Source organism: Chiloscyllium plagiosum, chromosome 5 (assembly GCF_004010195.1).
Source record: "Chiloscyllium plagiosum isolate BGI_BamShark_2017 chromosome 5, ASM401019v2, whole genome shotgun sequence".
NCBI lineage: Eukaryota > Metazoa > Chordata > Chondrichthyes > Orectolobiformes > Hemiscylliidae > Chiloscyllium > Chiloscyllium plagiosum.
Genome location: NC_057714.1, coordinates 29,406,118 through 29,427,782, shown reverse-complemented (window position 1 = coordinate 29,427,782; position 21,665 = coordinate 29,406,118). Strand labels below are relative to the sequence as shown.

General features: G+C 40.0%; 1 protein-coding gene across 1 annotated transcript in view; it reads right to left on the bottom strand.

Moving 5' to 3' along the window:
* Positions 1-21,665, bottom strand: part of LOC122550241 (dynein axonemal heavy chain 11-like) — a 456,308-nt gene that overhangs the window by 413,296 nt on the left and 21,347 nt on the right. The window contains exons 3-5 of the mRNA XM_043690997.1: positions 13,070-13,272; positions 6,708-6,897; positions 6,447-6,546 (exon numbers count right to left, since the gene is read on the bottom strand). Coding sequence (XP_043546932.1) covers positions 6,447-6,546; positions 6,708-6,897; positions 13,070-13,272 — 493 coding nt within the window. The remainder of the gene's footprint in view (positions 1-6,446; positions 6,547-6,707; positions 6,898-13,069; positions 13,273-21,665) is intronic.

Sequence of the window (21,665 nt, the reverse complement as noted above, 5' to 3'; positions counted from 1 at the left end):
AGATGTCACCATCTATTTCCCTACAGTTTATATCTTCCATATCCTTTTCCACAGTAAATACTGATGCAAAATATTCATTTAGTATCTCCCCCATTTTCTGTGGCTCCACACGAAGGCTGCCTTGCTGATCTTTGAGGGGCCCTATTCTCTCCCTAGTTACCCTTTTTTCCTTAATATATTTGTAAACACCCTCAATCTTCTTCTCTTTTGTTTGCTCTGGTGTCTTTGATGGATGCAATATCTCGTAATTCTCATGCATACATTGCCTCTTGGTAAAAATCAATGGTAAACTATGCAATAGTTTTTATCCAGAAACTCATATCAGCCAACTCTTCCATCTTTCTCTCAACTCCACCACTATACCAAAATATACTCACAGCCTGTCCAAGATCCAGTGCGAGTTCAGAATAAATATCAGGAAGACTAAGCCATTGATCACTACAAGAAACTCAATTCTCTAGTCAGAGATTTCACTGTTCTTCTAGATATCTGCCTGTTGCTGAAGTAACCTGTTTATAATCATTGAGATGAACTTCCAACCACATTTCTGTGGCATCACCTTGACCACTCAGTTCCACAGGGATAGTAATATAAAAGAAACATGAAGGTTGGGGGTCGGGGGAGAGGGGAATCATCATTCTTCTCGGTGGAGCCTGCAATTCAACCACAAGAACGGAAGGCTGAAACCTTATCACCTTATTGCACTGTGCAATAAAGGAGCAATATAGCTGTCACTACATGTAAAGTGAATGAAGCAAATCATTACTTTTCTCTTTTGAAGGCAGTGCCTGATTCCACCACTGCCTCAGATCGTCTGCTGCTCAAACCATGCCCTATGGTTTAGTTCTATAGTTAACTATCCCAACATATTTCTAGCCAGCTCTCTTACACTACTTTCATACTACATTTTCAAGTTGACAAGCTGTGGAGACTACTGGATCAATGCTTGGTCCTCAGCTAATTTCAATCATTAGTATTAACTCAGATGGAGGGACAGAACTGTAGAAGGTAGGTGGAAGCAAGCTGTGAAAAGGACACAAAGAAGCTGTAAAAACATAAAGGTAGGCAAGTGAGTGGGCAAGAAGACGGCAGATCGAGTAAAAATGTAGAGAAACAAAGTTACTCACTTTATGGAGCTCCAACAAATATAAAGTCAGATAAAGTTATGGATATATGTTGCAAATCCAAAGTGATAGTGTTCCATTGGGTGAGTGAAATTAGGCACTTATTCACTGGAATTGAATTCCCCCTTCCCCCGTGCCCCAACCCCCCAAAAAAACCCTTGAACATTACACTTTGACCATGAGAAAAGAAGAGCAGAATAGTTTTAAAGGTGTTGCTGTCCATAAAATTGGAACATGTGCAAAGAATGCAGCAAGTTAGAATGCAGGTAAAACAAACAATGAGGAAGCACATGGCAGACTGACCTTTATTACATGGATAATTTTGGCATATCAAGATATCTTGTTATTACACGAATGCACTAGCTCTGAAGCATTGTCTGAGAAGTGAATGTAGGAATAGCAAACTCGGTTAGATTATAAAGTCTGCGTCTGTATAGCTTTAGGCATTGGACATGACTGGGCAAGTTAATGAAAAGTTTGTAGTGATTGTGATTGCTTGAGGCTGTAAATTTTAATGCTAATTGTTGTCAAAAGAATGACCTTTCAGTAAAATTCAAGTTGCTGGCAGATGAGTGGCATTACCCAATCAGTGGTTACATACTTCATAAAGTTGGCCTTAACAGAGCCTTACATTCAAAAATTATATTCTGCCTTCAAAAGAGAAAAGTAATGATTTGCTTCATTCAGTTTACATGTAGTGACAGCTATATTGCTCCTTTATTGCACAGTGCAATAAGGTGATAAGGTTTCATATAATGGTAATGCTCTCCACAGTGGTTAGCACTGCTGCCTCCCAGAGACCAGAGACCCAGGTACAATTCCCGCCTCGGGCGACTGACTGTGTGGAGTTTGCACATTCTCCCCGCGTCTGTGTGGGATTCCTCCGGGTGCTCCGGTTTCCTCCCATAGTCCAAACATGTGCAGGTTAAGTGAACTGGCCATGCTAAATTGTCTTTAGTGTTAGTTGAAGGGGTAAATGTAAGGGAATGGGTCTGGGTGGGTTGCGTTTCAGCGGGTCAGTGTGGACTTGTTGGGCCGAAGGGCCTCTTTCCACACTGTAAGTAATCTAATCTAATTTACCTCCCTGAACCCCTTCTTGGCCTTACACATATCCCATGTTGAGGCTTGAATGATTGTGACTTGAGAAAACCTTACCCCACAATTTACTGTTCCCTTCACTGATGTTTGAATTCCCAATCTTCTATCTGTAATTTCCCTTTTACACGAACAACACTCCCTCAGTGGCTCATTCCAGTGACCCCGGACCTGAGCTGCACTTTTCCCAGTACTGGGTTGACTGGTCTCTGATTAACCCTCTGACCATTAATACCCAACCTCAGGTCTGATTGTGGCACAACTCTTGAACTAACCTGTGAGGATAAATGGGACTGAGCACTTCCCAGTCCCCATTGTCTCCACAGCACCCTCACTGACCTGACCGTTACACTTCACCTGCAGAACAGACTGTGGCCCAAACCCCCAAGTGTAAGGACACTGATTCTTGGACTCTGGTTGGACCAACTGCCTGGCTGTTCAACACCTGGTCTAAGGTCGGATAAGACCCTTGTCTGACTGTGGAGGCAGACCATAGTCCCTCTTCATCCCACTAAGATCTGGCTCCATTTGACTTTCAATTGTAATCATTTACCTAACCACATGAGGCAAGATGAGCTATTAATAGGATGAAAAAGTATAGAAACAAGGTAGGCACCGCTCATTAGCAAGTGTCAGATCTTGCTGTTTAAACTCTAAGGGAAAAAATTGAAATCTGTTTATTCATGGCAGGATTATGAATTTTTCATTCCCACCATGCTGTCCTGATGTTCTTGCCATTGTCCATGTCTCTTGAGGCAAGGGAAAGTTCTGCTCCTCGCCTTAGAAATGAAAATTCAGCATCACCACTATAAAGCCCCTTCAGAATTCTTCCACGTTACGGTGAGATCATTTGTTATTTTTCTAATCTCCGGAATGTATAGGCCCAATTTAATCTCTTATTAAAGGATAACACCATTCCCGCCAAAAAAAATTAATAAGCTTTCATTATTGTCGCTAATACAAGTGTCACTTTCCTTATGGATGTGGTCTCACGATAGTCCCTTACATTTTTAACAAGATATCTTGATATGCCAAAATTATCCATGTAATAAAGGTCAGTCTGCCATGTGCTTACTCATTGTTTGTTTTACCTGCATTCTAACTTGCTGCATTCTTTGCACATGTTCCAATTTTATGGACAGCAACACCTTTAAAACTATTCTGCTCTTCTATTCTCATGGTCAAAGTGTAATGTTCAAGGGTTTTCGTGGGGGGGGGGGCAGGGGGAATTCAATTCCAGTGAATAAGTGCCTAATTTCACTCACCCAATGTAGCATATAACCATAACTTTATCTGACTTTATCTTTGTTGGAGCTCCACAATGAGGTGTGAATTTAGCTTTCTGATCTCCAGTGCCCTCTTTATTTCTGCACTCCTGGAACCTTTGAGTTGATGAATAAATGTCATCTAAAACATATGATTGTATGTGTGGCATCTTCAGCTGATCCCACCTTCAGGTATCTGCACTTTACAGTCCTGTGTAGGAAGAAGTATCAGACAGTGAGACAGTGTAGTAATGCAGCATGCCGTGGAAGTTAGGTGGCTTTTTATGCTTCAGTTCTCATCCACCTGTATCTGGGTGTTGCACAGTGCAGACACTCATGATAGGCAACATACGTATTGGAAGCAATCTTGAGGTACCTCTTATTTTACTTTCCATCACCCTTCAACATTTCAGATTTCACACAGACTGCTAAACAGCTGTGAAATACTTGAGTATCCTGGAGGACAGAGGTGGACCAGAGAGATGAAACATTGGGCACAACCTCTCTCATCTGGCCACTCAGGAAAGAAGGCATGCCCTATCAATATTACTGCACGCTGCATGGAACTTCAGTGTTCGCCACGGTGAAGTGTAATATTTTGGCTGCAGTCAACAATGTGACAGTTCAATAGTCCATGACATCCAATGCTATCTGGTGTCAAGGAGTCAGTTGCTTGGATGTTACAAATTTTTCCATCATTGGCATGTCTGAAGAAGTTGCCCAAATTCAAATAGTTGCAGCTTCATTGGGATTGACTGTTACAGAAACACTAGAGCAGACATTTTGAGAGATTAAGTGAACATATCTTCACAGACGTGCAGGATTACAATGATCTGTCAACAATGCCATCAATGTGAGTTCCTAGATATTTTCTTACCTTCCCTTTCACTACATTCAAGTTTTTTTTTTAAAATTCACTCCTGAAATATGGGTACTGCAGGCTGCACCAGTATTTGTTCCCTATCCCTGGCTGCCCTTGAGAAGTTGGTGATGAGCTGCCTTCCTGAACCACTGCAATCCAATGATGTAGGTAGACCCACAATATCATGTTCGAGGAGCTTGACCCAGAGACTTTGAAGGAATGGCAATATATTTCCAAGTCAGGATGTTGAATGGCTTGTAGAAGGGCTTACAGATGGTAGTGTTCCAAGTATATGCTTCCCTTGCACTTCTCGAAGGTAGCAATCACAGATTTGGAAGGTGCTGTCTATGAAGCCCTTACTGAATTTCTTTAGTTCATCTTCTGTATGATACACACTACTGCTACTGAGTGTCAGTAGTAGAGGGGGTGGATCTTGTGGATGTAATGCCAATCAAGTGGCTGCTCTGTCCTGGATATTTCTTGAGTGTTCTTGGAGCTGCACTCATCCAAGCAAGTGGGGAGCATTCCATTACCCTCTTGACAAGGTCTTTTTGGCACCCACTATCAGAAGTAGGAGGGAGGTTTTGAGAGGTTGATGCAATGCCTAGGAGGTGGTGAGCAACAGACTAGCAATAGGGGATGGGAGAATTCAATGACTGCTAAATCAATCAATAAGGAAATGGAGCCAGTGATGATTTGTAAGACAATAGGTGACTGGGGAGCTGCACTGGTACGTGACATGATGCAAGTAAAAAAACAGGGCTAACACAAGAGTGAAGGAGTGTGAAGAAACCTGAAAACCACATTTTCCATACTCCTCCCATCTGTTCTGTTATTGATTGCATGTTTCCTCATCATACTAAACCTTACTAACCATCTCCCACTCAAAAGGAAGAAGATGAAGGGCAGAAAAGATAACAATGCAAATAGAGGGAATCGAAAACAGTTAAAGGGAGGAAAAAATGCAGCAATTGGATGAAACAGAAATAGGATATTAAAGACGTCTGAGACAGTGATACGTTATCATTTCTCCAATTCACTGTCAGCAATGTCACAGGACATCAAACAACATTTTGTAAAGTTTACAAGATAGTCACAGAAATAGACTGATGAGCCACTGTAGCCACAGTAAATTACTGCAAATACAAATTTGTAGGCAGTTGGTCAATATGCCATTTTACAACATAATTCACCTATAATTGGTGCCTGCAGCTATCTTGCATGATAAAGTTTTGTTTTTTAAAGTGCATTAATCATTATATAATTGACATCTACAGATTTAGAAAAAATTAGTAGCAGACCTTTACATAAATTTCACAGAACAGAGGTCATGTTGGTAAAATTAGATGCAGCATCGCAAGTGAAAAGATTGACCTACAATTATTATTTGTTTAAAAAGGAAATGAATAACGCACTTATACAAATGTTAAGCACATGCAGTCAGTGGAATACCAATCTAGTGTACCATAAGGATTCAGAGCACATTCATATCTGCAAAGTCGAAACAACAAATCCAAATTACAGATTCAGCTCCTTTTTGCATTTTAGTGAAATCAAGTAGATTGTTACATATATACAATGACCTTGAATGTTGATTCTGTTTCGATGTTCTATTTTCTTACAAGGTTAAAATGGTAAAAATAATGCAGTAGTTAACTTCTGTCTTGTTTATCACCCATAATTTTAATGGAAGTTCGAATCAAATTCAACAGAAACAGCAATAAATTGTTGGAGATCAAGAGAATCCTTTTTGACATCATACCTCTGAGTTTAAATGAATTAATCCCCTCAGAGTTCCTCAAATAAAAGCATATAGGCCACAGTCAGACAACTGGAATTAACCTGATGCAACAGCACTCATGAAATGTTCTCGCAGATTTTGCTCAAACAAAAATCACTAGTTTGTCAACTTCATGTCATAGAAGTTGCCAACCAACACAATGTAATATCATTTTCACAGATACAAAATGATTAGTACATATCAGCCTTTGTATCAACAACCTAAAACTAATATTTACACTGTTCAGAGGCAACACAGACCATACTGCATTAGAAAACATTCCATCAATATTACTTACAAATTACAAGCGCAATACGTACCACCTGCAACATCTTGTAAAATTTGTTTGAAAGTGGGAAAATAGCTGCTTTCTGTAGTTTCTAGGATTTTAGCCATTTTTCGAACAACTGGAGTCTGAAGCTAGAAGAATGTAACAGTTAAAGTAAGACTAATTTCCTGCACTTACCAATAAGCAAATATAATGGCAACAGACACTAAACATTTTTAAATTTAGGATACAGACTAAGTTTTGAAAGAAAAAAGGAAAGCCAAATACTCCAACCTGTTCTTGCTCCACTTACTTGTTCATGAATACACAGCAAGTTTTCTTTCCTTGCCTTCCAAAAATCCAGCTCTGTCTTCGGACCTGGATTAAGTCCTTGCAACAATGGTTCAGCTGAATCCTTCTTCAATACATCCCGAATCTCATGAGTCCATTTGATTACCATCGATTCAATTGGATGAACAATTAAACGATCATAATGGTCCAGCCTAAATTGCACAAAACAGGAATGAAACAGAAATCTCAAATAATTCACCTTTGATTAAATAAAATTATGAATTGAAATGACACATAAGCAATATGAGGAAATCCTGGACAAGACAGAAAGATTACACACACTGCATGTCTTATGTCATTTACTTATTTATATTTTCTCAGGATATTGCCTATCTTTGCAGGTTTGTATAACACCTCAAACATTTACTGCTTTACACTGAGACCTACTGCCAGTCATCCTCTCCTTTCCCTTTCTGTATCTTTGTGGTTGTTTTTCCATTCTCGTTCTTTTTTTTTAAGAATGCTGTTCATCTGTAATGCCTTTCAACTTTGACAGAGTGAGAGCTGAAATATTAATTTGTTTGTTCTCTTCAGAGATACTGCCTGACCTGCTGGCATTTCCAGCATTTTCTGTTTTGGTTACAGTGGTTATCATTGTCTAACAGTCAGTAACTAAGTATCAAAATGTGTAGTAATCTTCTAATTTTCTAATGTGCTACAGTCATGACAAACAATCTTTGCCATTTGATTGGCAGAGCAACTGACCTCGGGAAAAGTTTTTTTTAAGCCAAAGGCAATATTGCTTAAATAGATCCAAGTTCCAAATAAGACAACAGAATTGGGTTGGAATGCCAAGACATAAATTGTTTGATTTATATAAAATTTTAATATCATTTGTTTTAAGTTAAGGTTTTGGATTTGGGGTTCATGGTGTTTCTCTGTATCTGAAGTTAATAATTAAATTGCATGTATTTCTGTAACCATGAAGACTTTTTTTAAAAAAACAGTTGCGAAAGCTACTTTAGCTATACTAATGTATTTCTTAATCGAAGGATGATTTATAACTTTGCAAGGTAAACCATTGTTCTTAAAGGTCTGTTAGAAATTTCTAGTTTAGGGGCTTTTAAAGTTTAGGGGAAGCATCCGTAGCTTAGAGAGAAATATATTTTTCAGTTTCACTTTGTCTTCAGCAGTTCTGTGAAGCCCTTAAATGGAGATAGTTGCACAGATTGTTGCTCCCGAGATGGATGGAATACAGCAAAACATAAGAATAACGGAGATTGTCATAGTCCCAATCTAAAAGTGTTGGGACAAAAGAGGCTACTTGAAGCTGAGTACAGTGAAATCCCTGTGTATATTAGCTCCAGGAAGAATCTCTCAGCATTTCCAATCTCAGAGTTAAAGTCACAATCACCTTAATCTTATCGAGGTATTAGGAAACAATATTATTCTCTGGCTGTGAAACAAGTGCTTTTAGGCAATGTACAAGGGACTTTTTTTGGAACCTGTCAAGGAGTGTTCTGGAATTGACGGAATTCTCCATTTACTGTGCTTTTCAAACTCTTTGAATTTGTGTTATAAATAGCTTGGTTTATACTATTTTAGCTTCAGTTCTTCTGGTTAATAAACTTCAGTTTTATTACTAAAATAAAACCTTCAATATTTCATTCTTATATTTCAGTGAGAGACCACATTATTAAAACAAAAGTAAAACAAAACATGACCTATCAGGCCAGGTTTCCGGCATCTGACTTATCCAGTAATAATATAAGAAGGGATTGTAATATTGCTGAGAAAAAAGCCGCAAAGATTTAAGTATGTAGAGTTAAAAAGGTAAAATTGAGGAAAAAAACAGTTAGAATCAGGTAAATTAAAAGTTACAGTAGTACAAATGGGAGGAAAATAAGACAAATATATTCAAACTCTTTATTTTTGAATAAGATTGAGTTTTCCTGGTTTGCAAATTAACAATGGTATTACAATAATAATTATTCTAGTTTTTTTTGTTTTACTACTTTATTTAGTATTAGTCTTTGCTTCAGTAATGGTCTCAGTATGCAAACACCAAGCAAGGTCACTTTGCTAAATCTGAAAGCAATCTGAAATGCAGCTCTGGGATGTCACATGTAAGCAAAGTTAACGAGTAAGAAGCTCCTGGGGCAAAAACATCATAGTTCTGATTTGGTAATCTACAGCAACATGACAGCACTTATTAGCATAAATATCTAGTGATCTTTGTTGTGGATCTGCACTTTTCCGACATTAGTTTCAATCTGGCGCCAAATCAAGAGGATCTCTATGTGTCTAGCTCCAATGAAATCATTAAGCAAGAAAGTAGTTAGTCACACTAACGTATTCTCAGACAGCAAACTGGAAGTAAATTGCATTAATCACTTTTCAATAAATGAAATTTTGATTAAAATTTTCTAAAATTTAAAATAAATGACTGGAACATAAATGTTGACTATAGTAGAAGCTAAAATATATTTCATGAACATTAAAAACACTTAAAAACTGGCACTTCTTTTATCATCAGAAACAACATTGCTTTTCTTCACTAATTATGAAATTAGTACACTTATAGATGCACAATTAACACCTCATTCAACAAGACAGCTTTTTTACAGCGAGACTAATGGTACAATGGTGCAACGTCAGGGATTTCAGTTTATGGTAAATTCAAGTGCATACTATAGAAAAGCATAGAATCATAAAAGCAGGCATGTATGGACTCCAGAAAAGGTTGTCACTCATTTTATGTTTTGGAAGAATAAACACTGAGTGTTGACAGTTTTACCATCATTATCACTGCAAGATCAGGCCCGATGAAATTTTCCAAACTTCCACTGTTCACTGTCTTCAGAGGACAAACCAAGAATATCAAAAACCTGTCTATACAACCTGCCCAACTCCTTAGGTCTAATTCACTCTCGACAAATGTCATATGGCTACAAATTTCAACAGTACTCTCTCAGTCGGTGCTTCTGAAAGCTTTTCAAATTTTGCACCATTAAGAAAATTTATTCTTAAGCTAAAAAGACAACCAGCCAGATCTCTCAAACAACCAAGAAACAAAAAAGGTAGATAATGCAGAGCTATAACAACACAAGGTTTCAAAACACAATACCAATAAGAACATGACCAAATTGCTCCAGATATATAATAGTTTGGACTACTTTAACCATTTTGGAAAGCTCCTGCCCTTGTGGAGATAATGCATGCAAGAGAACCACATAATGCTGATATTCTAACTGGGACACGGTACTTTGATGTGCATTTATAAAAACAAACATATGCACTCATGTTTCTTTTGCTCATGGGACATACGTGTTGCTGGCAGGCCAGCACTTATTGCCCATCTCTAATTGAAATGAGGTGATGCTGAATAGTCTCCTTGAACTGCTGCAGACATTGGGGGAGTAAGGAGATGCACAGTGCTTTGAGGAAGAGAGTTTTGAGATATTGACCCAGTGATGGTGAAATAATGCTGTATAATTCCGAATGAAAATGTATGAGACTAGAAGAGAACTTGCAGATATGAGTGTTCACATGCAATTGCTGTCCCTATCTTTCTAAAAGGTAACTTTTGAAAGGTGCTGATGGAAGAGTCAAAATGAGTTATTGCAGTGCATTTTTCCGATGGTACATACTGTTGCTGCTGTGCACCAGCACTGAAGAGTGAATGTTGAAGGTGCTGGATGGTATGCCAATCAAGCAGGCTGCCTTTTCCTGGATAGTGTCAAGCTCAAATATTTCTGGAGGTCAACCCATTCAGGCAAATGGACAGTATTCCATCACACTCCTGACTTGTATCTTTTACAATGGTGATCAGGCACTGGGGAGACAGGAAATGAGTTATTGCTGCAGAATTTCCTAGTCTTTGAAATGCAGTTGCAGTCACAATATTTATATGGCCAGTCCAGTTCAATTTGTTGTCAACTGGAACCCGTTAGCGTTAATACAAGGGGATTCAAAGATGACAATGTCATTGAACATCAACAGGGTAATGGTTTGATTCTCTCTTGTTAAAAGCGATCACTGCCTTGCATTTGAGTAGCATGAATGTCACTTGCCATTTATCAGCTCAAGCCTACATGTCTTTCAGGTCTTGCTGCATGTGAACACAGAATGCTTCAGTCTCTGAGGAGTGAGAAATGGTGTTGAACATTGTGAAACCATCAGTGTGCATCCTAACTTCTGACTTTATGATGGAAGGAAGGTCAATAATAAAGCAATTGATTAAAGTTGGCCTTCGGACTCTACCTTGAGGAATTCCTGCAGTGACATTCTAGGCTAAAGTATGCTTCATGAAATTGCTTCAGTTTTTTTACACATTTAACTTCAATCAGCACTTGACAGCTTGGCTCAGTTATTAGTCCTCTCATCTAATTCGGAAGGTTGCCAGATTAAGCCCCACTGAAGATCATAACTTAAGCAGGTACTTCTGTGAAACGCTGATGGAATGCTGTGCTTTTGTTTTTGAGGACAATAATAAATTACATGCTCAGATGGACATTGAAGACCTCAAGGCATTATGTAAAGAACAAGGAGCCCTTCTGCGGTTTGGATTCTCCAACACCAATAGAACTGACTGGTTAATAATTGTCTAACTGCTGTGCATGGGCTGTTATTGTGTTCTAAATGACCATCTATAAAAATGACTTGCACCTCAAAAATACTCCACAACATGCAGCGTTCTGGTATGTTATGAGATCCTACAAATACAAATCTTTATTTTGAAGTTCAGCAATGAAGATAGCTCTGAACAAGATACCAAAAAAGGGTAATGTACAAAAACGCAACCGAGGTTTGAAGATTGACTCTAATTACACAATTACATGTAGCTGACGATTGCATTAGTTAATTGCAACTCAGATATCCTGTCAAATGTTCTGTAGGCGAGGTTTTTCACATTCAGCTTTGTTCTGCACAAACCCATAAAATTATATAAATGCATGAAATGCAGAGCAGCAAAATAAATGCTCTAAATTAAAACATCTACCTAGAACAAAAAAATAATCAAAAGCCAGCAGACACATACGTTTAAAGTTTCAGCGGGATAGTTCACTGAACTCTATTAATGATTGATAATGGAGGTAAATGGACAAGAGACACACAAAGCATGTGCAATGTAAATTAGAGTAACATGCTTCTGATCTATATGACTGAAAACAAATATTTAATGTAGCCTGGCTTTGCTGATGTGTGGTCTTTGCCCATGTAGTTGCAGTCCATGCAATGTCACCAACTGTCACATACTTGTCAGCTGCCTGCAAAAAGATGGCAGAGACCAAACTGTCTTTACTGCTCCAAGTTCCGCCAATATTCTCTGTTCCCTTCTGTTTTTGTTTACTCACACGCCCTGCTGTCCACCTTCCTCTACCACTTCTTTCCATTCAAGGGAGAGAGCACCAAAGGGAATAGGAGGCAGCATCTAAGGCAACAGTGAAGACAGAGGATATGGAGGAAATGACAGGAATCATAAGTGGGAAGGAATGGTGATGTGAAGCAGAGGGAATGGTGAAGGAAGCAGCAGAGCAAACAGCACAAGTAGGAGAAAGCAAAGAGTGGTGAAAAGAGCAGCAAGCAACTGGAATGGCAAAACAGACGACAGGCAGTGAAAGGGTTCCTGAAGCCAGGACTTCTCCAGTTTCTGTATACCCAGCCCCCAGAAATAAAAAATCAGAGTCCAAATGTTCAATATTAACGGTTCCTAACATACAGGGAGGAGAAAGTGAAGACTGAAGATGCTGGAGATCAGAGTTGAAGAGTGTGATGCTGGAAAAGCACAGCCGGTCAGGCAGCATCCGAGGAACAGGATAGTCGGCGTTTCAAGCATAAGCCTTTCATCAGGAACTCCTGAACAGCTTATGCTCAAAACGTTGACTTCCCTGCTCCTCGGATGCTGCCTGACTGGCTGTCCTTTTCCAGGACCAGAGTCTTCGACTCTGTTCTTAATATGCAGGTGATCATGCTATTAACACTGATTACGCAGGCTACGTAGACAGATATGATTTTTTTGCCTGTGAAATGTTATCACTAGATGAGACAGAAAAGATCTAATTTTACAACTTACCAGCTGGTGGGTAATATGGCAAACTAGACTACCCAGACATTGTCAACAATGGATACAATCGGATGAATTATGAAATGGGCAGACATTCCACTCGGCAATATTATGCGCAGTTAGTGATGCTCAGAATCACCAACATATATTCATATCCACAGTATCATCAATCAGATTTTTAAATTGCTGATCAATATAGATGAGTGATTTATTGATTAATTAATCAATTAATTGAAAGATCTGTGCAACTGCTAATTGTGTATATGGTCAGTGTTAACATCTGCATTCGTGACAAGTATTTAACGTTTGCTCCTTACTTGTTCCCATTCCCTGGTTTTTGACTGTTGCCTCCCATTTTGGCTGCAACGCTGGGTATAGGCAGGAGAGTCCGTCCCATCGCTTGGCCATTCACAACATAAACTTTGTTTCTAATATTTTCCACATGACGGTCTACATCTTGTGAAATAAACTGTGGCCATGTTCTGTGGTTTCTCTTGCATGAAAGGACTTGTACTAGAACCTAAGGAAAATGGTGGGAGAATTTTTAATGGTTTAATTGTATTGCATTATTAATACATCAAACAATTATGAAATAATGACATGTAATGAATTCAAGAAACCTGCCAAAATCTGACACGCCAGAAATGACACAGCCAGTGTCCTGTGTGATTTGGAACACAAGTTACCTGGATTAAGTATTTGAACATTGGTAACTATGGCCAAGGTTTAGACCTAGCATGTAACAGCCATTTCAGTAATGGCAAGATGAGGTCTGCACCTGGGTCAGCCAACATCAGAAGATTTCATATAATTTGTGGAAGTTTCAAATTACATTTTTGGCTTCAACGGAAGTCGTAGGGGGGAAATAAGCAAGTAGGATTGCTTTTTGGGTTCACAATCCAGTAATTACAACTGAATGGTGAATTTAAGAAGACTGGAGTTTGGGGATATTCTGGAGGACTACCTCTGACTCTAATCCAGTCATAGCTGTCACATTCAAAATAGCAGGACAAAGACAGAATATTGGATGAAAAGCTGCAGAAAAATTATAATGAAACTTACTTCAAAGACCCATTGCTTTGTTAAAAGATTTAATAAGATTTCATTTTATATAAAGATGGTTTCAGTAATTTTGAGAGAAATGGACCACAATTGCTCTCTGCAGATATGCTGGTGTTTACAGAATCATAGCACATTTAGCACTGAAGTATTCAGCCAGAGTCCGTGTCAGAGCCTGGATAATAACTCAGTTTGTTCCACTCCCCCACATTTTCTCCATACATTGACAATTTGCTTTACCTTCTAACATAAATCTAATTCAATCCACATTCACCAAACAATCAGGCATTGTTTCCAAATCCTAAACACTCTGTACCATTACTAAGGCTGTATCTCCACGTCCACATCGGATTTTGTCTTTGGTGTGACCTTTTCTGTTTGTGAATTCTTCATCTGTACGCATCTGAGGGCCTTGGCTCAGTTGGTGATAGAATTGTCTCTGAGTCTCAGGTTTGTGGAATCAGGTGCTGAACCAAGAAAAATCTAGGCTACGTTCAGCATTGTACTGAGGGAGTGCTAGACTGAGATACCATATTCTGATGTCCTCTTAGATAGACATGAAAATCAATATTTTGTTTAAGAGGAAGGAAGTTGCCCCCAGGATCCTGGCTAATACTTCTCCTTTAATCAACATCACAATAAACAAATGATCATTATCACATTTACTCTTTTTGGGAGTGTTGTGTGCAAATTACCAAACATGTTCCCTACTCTGCAGTGACTACGTTTAGTTAGTGCTTCATTGACTGTAAAGTACTTTGAAGCATCCAGTGATCACGAAAGGAAATTTTGGTCTGCCAGGTTTTGAACCCGATGTATCTGGGCCAGATTCCTCTCAATCTTGGGGAAATCAGCCCTCCCCAAGTTTAAAAGGGGCAAAACATTGTGAATGCTGGAAATCTGAAGTAAAAACAAAAACCACTAAGAATTCATCAGTTCTGGTAGCATCTGTGAGGAGAGAAACAGAATTAACATTTTCAGTTCAATATGACTTCTTCGGAACACCAAGTTAATGTTTTTTAAAATTCTAATCTTTTCCTTGTCTTTCTCCATAGCTACTCTAAACTTGATACAAAGATGACTATTCAAAAAGATGCTGTACCACTGAGGCATACTCAAACTGACCCATTTCACTCCCCTATTAGCATCTCTAATTGCTTAGTGCACAGTTCTGTGTTAACTACAAAGCTGTAGATCTGTAGATCAGATCAGGTAAGGATGGTAAATATCCTTCCCTGAAGAATGCTAATGAAGCAGATGAGTCTTTGCAAAAATTGATGGCAAAATGGTTGTGATTATGTTACCTTTTTATTGCAGGTTTCACCATTCAAATTCCACCATTTATTTCAAATCCACATCCCCAGAACATCAGCCTTAGCATGTGCACATTACAGTGTATGGCCCCACTTCCCTGCATCAACTTCCAATGAAGTCACACAGTTGCAGAAAATCAAGAAATATCTCACGTGCCATCCAATGAGTCCAGGTGTTTCTCAAGATCAGAAAAAGTTACGAAAAGCCGACTACATTTGAGCCTTGCATAGAGTATCATTGAGGGAATTTCTGTGAATCCTGAACACAATGTTGTTCAAATTTAAAGGAACATAGGTACAGGAAAGGAAATAGGTGCCAAACAAGGCAAGACAAAGGCTCAAACCCATCAAAAACAAAAGCATAAATTGCAGGAAAAGCTGGCAGCATCTGTGGACAGAAATCAGAGCTAACGTTTCAGGTCCAGTGACCCTTCTTCATAACTGCTCAAAACAATTCGAGCAGTTTTCAGTTCAGCTGCCCAGTTGTGGAACCGGGAACTACTGAAGAAACTTGAAAGAATAGGAATCAAAAGGAATCTGGAAGTACCAGCAGACCGGCACTGTCACCCTGCTGTTTCACAGATGGTCAAGTTGATATTCTGCGATGTCAGGGGAGTGAGACAAGACTTGCCCTGTTTAGCACACATAGAAATCATTGCAAGGTGGAGGGATTTAAGAGGGGTATCTCAGGAGAAAGATATCTAAAGCATAGCCAATGTTGTGGTGTTAGGAATGGGAAAGAAAAAAAATGCAAAAGGAAGTTACGTACACAGGTAAGGGTGTAGCCATGAAGGGAATCAGTCATGTTCTTCTTTCTAGTTCCTTAAAAATTTCCCAAACAAAAATTCCAGAAGCAATAGTACAACATCTCATTACTAGCAACATGGCTGGGTGCCATCCAAAAAAAAGGATAAGTTTTGACTTTGTACAACAGTATGATTTCAATAAAAATTACAACAGACTATGAAATGGGCTGTGACTTCACTGTCATGCATTTTTTAAATTAACGCATGTCAAGATTTAACCTGTGCATTTGCGTGGGTACAATTGATAGGTAAGTTTTCTCACCTGAGGTTAAGTCCTCAGAAAATTACATTGACAGTGTATGCATTAAAACCTATTGATTGTGCAACTACATTGTCACAGCACTCAAATATCTATCAAGCCCTGCTATTGCCAGGGACATCTCAATCATGAGCATTATGAGGTTTTAAGTTATCAAACACACAGATCTTATCCTTGTTTATACAAGTCTTTGCTGTAGTATTTTATTGCAAGTATAAACAATTCATCATGAAACAGTTAGCTGTGATTGTAATGGTCACTCATCAACTCCATGGATACAAATGCATAAAACAAAGCAGGTGAGACAGATTGTTTGCTGTGTATTGTATGTAGCTAACCATAACTCAGCCTGGCCCTGAGTAAAGAAACAACATATTACAGTCTTGTTTGGTGTAGAAGAATGCAATTTCAGTTTATCACCCCACGTACCAACCTAAATAAACAAAACAGGGAACACACAGGCATTGTGTTTCTGATGGCTTATTCCAAACAGTTGGTGGGATGAGAGGCTCCTTAACATTTTTGCAAGAAAAAGAAACATGATGAAATTTTAGTCTTTTTGCTGTAATCAATTGAATCTGCAATTAAATGATCTATTTATGTGTAAACATGTCACCAGCAGGAACTGATTACGCAGGCAAGGTGACATGTTGAAACAACATCTTGTATTACCAAAAGGCAAATCTGCTACATGGCAAAGTATGAATTTGTTACACGCATTAACCAAATTTTTTAAAAAATTATAATGTGGGATATTCTTCAGGTTCATGGATAAGCAGTGTCAAATGTTGCTAGTGTAATGGGAAGGGGAGCATCAAGGGAGCAGCCATGGTTTCTTTAACAGTTTTATTTGCTAGATACTCTTTCTTCTTGCTTCCTTGGTCTTTACCTTTCCTCTCCGTAATTTATTTGCATTGGCACTTTCATTTATCCTCTCAAGTATCTTAGGTTTCATCTCCACCTCACCTTCTGCATTTTGGTTCAGTGATTCAGGACCAGAATTCAATCGCAAATATCTTTGGGTGTCTCACCCACAGAATGCTAGCCGACTCCACATTAAAGGGATTTTGGATGTCAGTCTTTACTGTTTTGCTGAACAAGTATGATTCTGTTCATGTGCACATAAATGACTGGGTGAGATCACTGCAGTCTATTGTCTTGTTGAGGAGCTTCAATGTGCAGGGTTTGGAGTCAAGGGAAGTAGCTAGGTTATTGAGGTTGAAGCCAGAATATCAAAGTCAGGATTAGTTCAGAAATCGCTGGATGAGCAATGCAGCATCAGGCTGAATGGTAAACTTGTCCTTTCAATTCCATGCTGCTGAGCATCGGATTTCCAGATGACATTTTACACATCTCCTTTCTAGCTTAAGGAGCCAGGCAAAGTGGGAATAGAAGCAAGCATTATGCCCCTTACAGGGCATGGAAAGGTTTTGTGGCTACTTGGCCCATTAGATCCATATTGACTGATAAAGAGTTATCAATCATAAGCCTTCCTTCCAGGTTACATATTGATTCACAGCCTTACAACACCTCAAATATGATGTATTAAGGGCCCCTATCTCTACCATCCTTTCAGACACTGAAATCAATCAGCTAACTCCTGCTTCTGATGTCATTAAAGGAAGTGCCATTTTGATTCTTATCAGAATGGCATTCAGCTCAAATCTCAGTAGATGCAGTGCAGTCTAGTTTGAGCAAGGAGCTGCCACCCATAGCGCTGAAAACTCAGACACAAGACCAAATTTATAGCTTACAACATACTGTTACTATTTTTGACACCTTCATTGGTATGAACATAAAGTACACACATCTTCCTGTAACTCAAGGAGCTTTTCAGACAGGGTTGGGGGAAATCAGCATTTAGGGTCACAGAGGGACATCCCTGATCTTGAAACAGCCATTAATACCTGGGAGCAGTGCAGGAACAGTTAGGAGCCAGGTGCAGGATGAAGACTTCCCAGTGACAGGCACACAGCCTTTCCTAAATGGGAACCATATTAATCTCATCAAACCTCTCCAAAGAATTCTTAATGAAATGAACAAATTCTTAAAAGAATCATTTCAGAATCAATTTGTTCCTATTTATGAAAAGATGAGAGGGTGGTGTAGTGGCAATGTCATTGGGCGAGGGATCCAGATCCCCAGAATAATACTTTAGGGACATGGGTTTGAATCCCTATGATCATGGCAAATGGGGAAATTTGAATTCAGTGGAAAAATCCTAGTCTTGTGGTGACCATGAAACCATGTCAATTGTTATAAAAATCCTTCTGGTTCAATAACGCCCTATAGGGAAGGATATCTGCCACTTTTCCAGCTGCGCTTTTCCAGCAACACATTTTCAGCTCTGATCTCCAGCATCTGCAGACCTCACTTTCTCCTCAAAGATATCTGCCACTTTATCAAAGGTGGCCTATTTGTGACTCCAGGCCAAACAGCAATGCAGCTGAACTGCTCCTTCGGTCAATAAATGTGATTCGAGCTGGTAACATCCATGCCTGCAAAGTTGTATGAATTCCACTGCTACTAATGTTAAGTATAATTTTCTACTCTGTGGAAATCCAGCCACATAGTAACAGTTCCACATAACATTCAGCTACTTCCTCCTTTCCACAGGGCAAGTGTTGCGGATGTCATTGCTGGGTTGCATCTACTGACAGCAAGTGACTGATTTCACAGACATCTTCCACAGCATTAGATGAGCAGAGAGACCAGAGTGTCCAGGTACATAGATCCTTGAAAGTTGCCACCCAGGTTGATAGGGTTGACAAGGCATACAGTGAGGAGAAAGTGAGGTCTGCAGATGCTGGAGATCAGAGCTGAAAAATGTGCTGCTGGAAAAGCGCAGCAGGTCAGGCAGTATCCAAGGAACAGGAGAATCGACGTTTCGGGCATAAACCCTTCTTCAGGAATACAGTGTGTCAGCTTTTATTGGTAGATGGATTGAGTTCGGAACCATGAGATCATGTTGCAGCTGTGTGAAGCCACATTTGAAGTATTGTGTACAGTTCTGGTTACCGCATTATAGGAAGGGTGAGAAAGCTTTGGAAAGGGTTCAGAGGAGATTTACTAGGATGTTGCCTGGTATGGGGGGAAAGTCCTACGAGGCAAGGCTGAGGGAAATAGATGGTGACATCTTGAAAAATGGCCATATTAGAGAGGACGAAGTGTTCGCTGTTTTGAAATGCATAAAAGTGGATAAATCGCCAGGACCTGATCAGGTACACCCTTGAACTCTGTGGGAAGCTAGAGAAGTGATTGCTGGGCTTCTTGCTGAGATATTTGTATCATCGATAGTCACAGGTGAGTTGCCGGAAGACTAGAGGTTGACTAGCGTGGTGCCACTGTTTAAGGAGGGGAGGTTGACTAGCGTGGTGCCACTGTTTAAGGAGGGTGGTAGAGACAAGCCAGGGAACTATAGACTAGTGAGCCTGACCTCAGTGGTGAGCAAGTTGTTGGAGGGAATCCTGAGGGATAGGATGTACATGTATTTGGAAAGGCAAGGACTGATTAGGGATAGTCAACATGGCTTTGTGTGTGGGAAACCATGTCTCACAAACCTGATTGAGTTTTTTGAGGAAGTAACGAAGAGGATTGATGAGGGCAGAGATGTGATCTATGGACTTCAGTAAGGCTTTCGACATGGTTCCCCATGGGAGACTGGTTAGCAAGGTTAGATCTCAAGGAACACAGGGAGAACTAGCCATTTGGATACAGAACTGGCTCAAAGGTAGAAGATAGAGGGCGGTGGTGGAGGGTTGTTTATCAGACTGGAGGCCTGTGACCAGTGGAGTGCCACAAGGATTGGTGCTGGGTCCACTACTTTTCATCATTTATATACATGATTTGGATGCGAGCATAAGAGGTATAGTTAGTAAGTTTGCAGATGACACCAAAATTGGAGGTGTAGTGGACAGCAAAGAAGGTTACATCAGATTACAACGGGATCTTGATCAGATGGGCCAATGGGCTGAGAAGTGGCAGATGGAGTTTAATTCAGATAAATGAAAGGTGCTGCATTTTGGGAAAGCAAATCTTAGCATGACGTATACACTTAACAATAAGTTCCTACAGAGTGTCGATAAACAAAGAGACCTTGGAGTGCAGGTACATAGCTCCTTGAAAGAGGAGTCGCGGGTGGATAGGATAGTGAAGGCGGCGTTTGGTATGCTTTCCTTTATTGAGTACAGGGGTTGGGAGGTCATGTTGCGGCTGTACAGGTCAGTGGTTAGGCCACTGTTGGAATATTGCCTGCAATTCTGGACTCCTTCCTATTGGAAGGATGTTGTGAAACTTGAAAGGCTCCAAAAACAGATTTAAGGATGTTGCCAGGGTTGGAGGATTTGAGCTATCGGGAGAAGCTGAATAGGCTGGGGCTGTTTTCCCTGGAGCGTCGGAGGCTGAGGGGTGACCTTATAGAGGTTTATAAAATCAGGACAGGCATGGATAGGATAAATAGGCAAAGTCTTTTCCCTGGAGTGGGGGAGTGAGGAACTAAAGGGCATAGGTTTAGGGTGAGAGGGGAAAGATATAAAAGAGACCTAAGGAGCAACCTTTTCACGCAGAGGGTGGTATGTGTATGGAATGAGCTGCCAGAGGAAATGGTGGACGATGTTACAACTGCAACATTTAAAAGACATCTGGATGGGTATATGAATAGGAAGGGTTTGGAGGGATATGGGCCAGGTGCTGGCAGGTGGGACTAGATTGGGTTGGGATAGCTGGTCGGCATGGACGTGTTGGATCGATGGGTCTGTTTCCATGCTGTACATCTCTATGAGGCTGTGGAATGAGCTGCCAGAGGAAATGGTGGACGATGTTACAACTGCAACATTTAAAAGACATCTGGATGGGTATATGAATAGGAAGGGTTTGGAGGGATATGGGCCAGGTGCTGGCAGGTGGGACTAGATTGGGTTGGGATAGCTGGTCGGCATGGACGTGTTGGATCGATGGGTCTGTTTCCATGCTGTACATCTCTATGAGGCTGTTTTCGTTAGAGAGAAGAAAGGTGAGTGGTGACTTAATTGAGACATATCAGATAATTAGATGGTTGGATAGCGTGGATGGTGAGACCCTTTCTCCTCGGATGGAGATGGCTAGCACAAGGGGACACAGCTTTAAGTTGAGGGGTGATAGATATACAACAGATGTCAGCAATAGTTTCTTTACTCAGAAGAGTAGGGGCATGGAACGTACTGCCTGCAACTGTAGTTGACTCGCCAACTTTAAGGGATAGACACATGGACGAGAATGGAATAGTGTAGGTTAGATGGGCTTCAGATTGGTTCCACATGTTGGCGCAACATCGAAAGCCAAAGGGCCTGTACTGCGCTGTAATGTTCTATGTTTTATGTCTTGCAAGGACGCTGCATCTTAAAAACATTGTGTGATAAGCATAAATACTGGGCCAGCAACCTTTGATAGAAAAATCGGTCTCCAGATCAACTTGAAGCAGATGGCATGACTCTGTGAA